General features: G+C 44.2%; 1 protein-coding gene across 1 annotated transcript; it reads left to right on the top strand.

Moving 5' to 3' along the window:
• Positions 1-4,229: 4,229 nt before the first annotated feature.
• Positions 4,230-4,709, top strand: LOC103705566. The gene has a single exon (XM_008789329.2). It carries the CDS (start codon positions 4,230-4,232, stop codon positions 4,707-4,709), a length of 480 nt encoding a protein of 159 aa, XP_008787551.2.
• Positions 4,710-5,937: the final 1,228 nt, after the last annotated feature.

Genomic DNA, 5,937 nt, shown 5'->3' with positions numbered 1-5,937 from the left:
CCTAGATCTGATAGCAACATAATTAGGCAGATATGGCGTCATGTAACGCAAACTTCTCTGTATATGCCTGCGCCTTGAGCTGATAGCAACATAAACAAGAGATGGTGCATTAGTTTGATGGCAAATCCTTTAGAATTGGATGGAGTTAAAAGTACATGGAAGGCCGGTTTACTCGAGTTCCACCCAAACAAAAAGAAAGGACATGAAATTGAGAGGAAAAAACACACTGAAGAGTTGATGGTGGAAGCTGGTGTGAATGATTTTATCATAGGGTACTAAAAATTGGTGCGGCAATGCAATTTAACAGTTGCAAAATTAGTTTTTAACTCATTAAAGCTATCGAACCGTTATGCAAATTTTATTTTCCAATAATCATTTCATTGCATATTTTATTATAGTTGGGAAAAAAAGATTTGAGTTCTCTGAACTTACATAGACAATAAATATCTTCCATGTAAAAGGTCTGTGATAGCGAGTGGAGGCCTCTCCAAACGTGTCCCATGATGGTGAAAAGAGCTTTGTTTACCACCTGCGAAGTATATGGTGGGAATCTAACAGCTCCCTGAATACCTAAACTAGATCTTTAAAATATCTCAACCGTGTTGAAATCATCAGTAGTTATCTGTAGGCATTATTATCGATTTCTCGCTTGCCCATGATGCCGAGGCAGAAGGAGTCTATGCTGTTTCTGCATCCATATTTCTAACTTCTCTGGGATTTGCCAATGCATGAAAACAATCTTTGCATCTGATGGACAAACACATTTCTGATCCAACTCTGATGATGCTATGCTCTTCCTTTCCTTGTGCCTTTCCTTATCCTGATCCTGCTTTATGAAAGACATGGCTCTGCATGGTAAAGTAAGTTCTAAGGATGGGCTGTGGGTCGTTATCTATCAAAGAAGACTAAGTTTTCTTTGATTTGCACTTCACAGTGCAACACCAAATGAATGAGGAATAAGAACCCATACAGAATGATATGGTTCCAAGATACTACTTTTCTGGTGCCCAAATCTCCCAAAGAATATTTGGGGGATCTAGAAAGCTTGTTTCCTTTTCTTCCCAAGAAAAAGAAGAAATCTTGAAAGAGACTCGAATATCCTAACCATCCTCCAGAAACACCAACATGTCCTTCGTTTTCTGGAACCATGTTCGTGTATCACCATTTCCAGATATCTTCATATGACCAATACTAGATCTAGAGAATCTCTACTGATTTTGACTGGTGCATGCATGTGTCGGGACGCCCGCGAATATAGTCCTCGGAGCGAATATGATCAGGGAAAGGAGATAATATTCCCCTGACCACCAATTGAATTATGTCTCTGAGTACCTTTAGCCACCTCCATATCAATCTTCTGAAGGGGTCAACATTGAACAAGGATGGCGGCGCACAGGTCTATGTCATGTTCGTGATGATGGTTTGATGCGGCGTATGAATCAGATTCCTTGAGCAACTCTTCTTGATTAGAAAGGAAGAGATTTTTCAGAGGAAGGAAGGAAGATATTTATTAATTGAATTTGTACCCATGGTAGTTGAAGTGTCAATGCCATCTAGTTCATGCTATTGAATCTCAGCAACTAAATTGTTATCACAAGCTACCATTGAGCTTACATGGTTTGTGTGAACCATGGTTTGAGGCCCATGGTTTACATTTCTTATCCACTAGTATAAAACATGGATGATGAACTTGAACTCCACCGGCATCAGAGATGGCGTACGAGGAATCAAAAACTAGTCTTGCCTTTAAATATAGCACACTTGTTAGATTTGATCTGAAGTCTCTTTCCTTGTTACGTTTAAAATGAGAGGAGATCGATGTCGAGCACGTTTCAGCAACCTTGAAGCTAATGAGTAAATCATCACTGGCATTAGAGGTCTCCCATTACTTTATATGCAGTTTTTAAATTGATTTCAGATTCCTGTCATGCTTCAAGCAATCATCACTATGTTTTAGGTAATAACCATTTGAGAACAATTCCAAACCTCTAATGCATTTCCAATGGGCTCCTTCAAGATCCAACCGGCAAACGTTATTCTCCTTTCTTGAACTTCACAAGCCATAGGTTTTTTTTTTTTTTTTTAAGTTCCAAGTGGCATGAACTGGTGGGACTCTGTCTAAGTTCATTGCCTAGCATTCATTAAAAATGGTGGCTTTTATAATCTCCTTTATCATGATTCAACATCATATGAATCGGTAACTCGTACAGTCGGCAGCAAATCCAGTAGAAGTACAACATCGTATCCATCAACCTGCTGTTTCCTTACATGTTCCAATTATGTCCATGATCCTTGAATAGAGGTTTGTTGGAGATCGACAAATTAGGTAGGTAATTTGGTAGATAATAATTTGTTAAGAGTCCAACTCATCTAGTCCTCAAAACAAATATCCCCTTCACCGTTTGTCCTTGCCTTCACATACAAAGACGCTCTATTCACACAAAAATACATGCATGAAAGCACAAAATTCGACGGTCTGTGGAAGATTCTTTGCCAGTTTCTTCTTTGCACATGCCTTCATGTGAATAAATATATGTTATGTTATCAATACAAAAAAAAAAAAAAGAAAAAGATAATGGCATTATAAGGGTTGCCCAGCTGAGATCGACCTCTCTCGAAAGAGCCATGGACTTAAATAATGTCTTTAACCATGTCTTCATCAATTCGTAGATTTATCCAAGGCTTGAAGGATCCCTAAGACAGTGATATGCTATCCTATTGATTGCATCTCATCGAACGCAATTTTCATACATGGCCTATCCAAAAAGACATGCGTAATTGATGACCTGTAATCAAATGCTGGTTATACTTTTATATCACTGTGTCCTGGTTGCTGATGAAGATGATGAGGCATGATTTGTAGTGAACTCGCAAGGAAATCCGAAGGTTGCTTTCCCTGAAGTCTTGGGTCTTCAATTTTTTTACCAAGTTAATAAGAAGGTGCAGCAGTAGCTAAGGGACACGGCACAAGTCGCAATCTCGTTATTGAGGATAGCTCCAAGGTGGGTTAGTTACCATGATACTTGTAAGGAAGCAATAGCATGCACCTGAACCTTATTGGAAAATCCTCCATGATCTTTAGTCCGTTTCGTTGCTGACAAAGTAGGAAGTAGAGAAGGGAATAACGCTACTCATCATTGTACCTCCTTTATTGAATTGGTGGATATTGGGAATGGAGGTATCTCCATCCAGAGAAACAAGCATGCACTAGAAGATGACTCGAGCTACGCAATCTATCTTTTTTTTTAGTAAGAAAGCATGGTTTGTTTCCTTTCAGCTGACATTTGTGAATGTTGATCCTGTAGATTGATTGGATTCCCTTTTCTGAAGAAAAAAGAGAGAAAAGATGAATCAAAACATTCTTATCATAAGAAGACCCTATGTTGTTATGCCTTTGTCCTAGCTATTTGTTGTCACCATGAGGTAGCTGTATACTGACGCTTGCATTGGAGACCACAAAATTAAAAATGTCGAGGCATTTGTAACTTTATAGTATGAGGACAGCAACCGGAAGCCACCAAGCAATTAGGATGCTGGAACCCGGGAATGAGATTTAATACTTCATGCTCAAACAAAAACATCAAGATTACGGGTTTCAGAATCACAAAAAGAATCAATTTTTGGTAGGAATTTGGGTTGAAATTTTACCGGTAGAAGTAACGGTTAGGAAAATAAGTATCCATCAACATGCGGTGTCTAAAGAATAAACATTATTATCAACAAACAGACAACTGTTGTTGGATGGGCAACGCAAGCTTGGAATGCCCAGGACAATGAAGGAAGACTCTTTGCGGCGCGCGCCGGAGGACGTTGGCTTTCATGAGACATGGATTGATTAGGTGCTTGGGTGTGTCAGGATGCCCTCCTTTGCCATCATGATGAACGGTACGCTCTCGTGCTTCTTTGAGTCTTCTGTTGGGCTCCATCAGGGGTGCCCATTGTCTCCGTTGCTTTTTATTTTGTGTGCAGGCGCATTGTCCAGAGCTCTCCGACGTGCTGTTGAGGTTTGGGCCTTGAAGGTCTAAAGGGTTGCATCGTCTTTCATCCCGATCTCTCATCTTTTGTTTGTTGACGATTGCTTGCTTTTGGCTCGAGCAATGAGGCAGGCTACTCTGGTCATTAGGAGGATTCTCTGAGATTACTGCGCTACGTCTAGGCAACGGGTCAACCTAGCCAAGTATGCTATCTGCTTCAGCCCTAAGACTAAGCCACAGGTAAAGACTGCTACTATGGAGATCCTGGGGGTGGGAGAGCAGGAGGGTACACTGAGATATCTGGGCGTCCTTATCTCCGACCGGCGCCTCCGCAGTAGGGACTGCAACTCTCTTGAGCTCAGGATTTGGCATAGGTTTGAGGGGCGGCAGATGGATGCTCTTTTTATGATGGGCAGAGTCACTCTGGTGAGGTCGGTACTCAGCTTGATTCCGATTTATCTACTATCCAACGCCATTCTTCTGGTGGCTCTGCTGAGGACTCTCGAGCAGCTCTTTAGAAACTTTATTTGGGGCAGGCGGGGGCAGAGGGGGTATTCGTCTGTGGTCTGGGAGGTCATCTACCAGCCTGTTAGGTGTGACAGCATGTTCTTGGTGGCGAGGGGGGAGGCTCTTGCGGCGAGACATGCAGCCAGATTCATCATGAAACCTAACAACATGTTGTGCACTCTTTTGAGGGCTAAGTATGGAGCCCTCTCGGCGATGATGGATGTCTAGGCTAGGCGCCATTGTTCCTTTATTTGGAGGAAGATCTGCGCCCAAACCCCGCTGGTGTTCCTTACAGTCAGATGGGCTGTTGGCGATGGGCATTCCATTGACGTCATGGGGGACAGTTGGGTGACCGAGATGCCTCTCTGTCATTTATCGATGATGGTGGATGCGGCAGGGCTTGCTGGGTGCAGAGTTAGTGATCTGCTCGTCCCTGATGAGGAGAGGTGGAGAGAGGGGCTGATTAGGGAGGCTTTCAAGGAGCAGTTTGTGGAGAGGATCTTGGCCTTACCTATTCCATCCGGAGAGGAGGCGAACAGATTGATTTGGGTGCCGACAGGGTGATCAAGGGTGCACGCCAGAGATCTTCATGCTTTGCTTAGCAGGGAGCTAACTCGGTACGGTGGCTAGATCTGGAGGATGCGGGTACACCTCCAAGTGGCTCTGTTCTTCTGAAAGGTGGCATAGAGTTGCCTTCCGACCAGGATCATGCTTGCTGGGAGAGGTGTTTAGACCACACCATTTTGTGAGGTTTGCTCGGACACCGAGGAGTCGATTAGCCATGTCCTCCTCGGGTGTCCTAGGGTAGCATAGATCTGGAGGATGGCTTCTATTCCCTTACCGAGGGCCCTGGTGTCGGCAGAGGACCTTGTAGGCTACCTGAGGGATGCACTGGAGGCCGAGCATCGCCGAGTGGGGGGTCACGTGTGCATACCTGACCTATCATATTTGGTTAGATAGGAACACTCGTCTCTTCGAGGGCAGGAGGTTGGCACCGAGGAGGTGGTGGAGTAATCCTTTCTTTATGCCGCAGAGATCACTTCAACTTCTACTACGATTTTATCTAAAATGGCCAGGGACATCTAGAACCCCCGCTCTGCTGATACAGCGCCTAGGTTTGTCCTTGTCTCTTGGGAACCCCCACCCCTTGGCCATCTCAAAGTGAACTTCGACAGTGGTACATCAGCAGATGGAGCCTATGGATATGTGGCTTTGTGATCAGGGATCACGACGCCATATTGGTTGCAGCTGGGGGGCGGCACACCTTCAGCTTGATAGCCATAGGGGCGGAGTTGTGGGCAGCATGAGAGGGCATCACCTTCACGAGGCGCGTGCTCGGTGCAGACAGTGTATACCTCGAGGGGAATTCCATCTCGGTGATCGACTGGATACAGTTCGAGGGTTGGTCTGGAGATGGTCGCCCGCTGTTTCATGATATCCGCAGTTTGGTCATGGG

Source organism: Phoenix dactylifera, chromosome 4 (genome assembly GCF_009389715.1).
Source record: "Phoenix dactylifera cultivar Barhee BC4 chromosome 4, palm_55x_up_171113_PBpolish2nd_filt_p, whole genome shotgun sequence".
In the NCBI taxonomy this organism is placed as follows: Eukaryota; Viridiplantae; Streptophyta; class Magnoliopsida; order Arecales; family Arecaceae; genus Phoenix; species Phoenix dactylifera.
The sequence above is the reverse complement of the archived record's forward strand: the minus strand, read 5'-3'. Positions and strand labels throughout refer to the sequence as shown.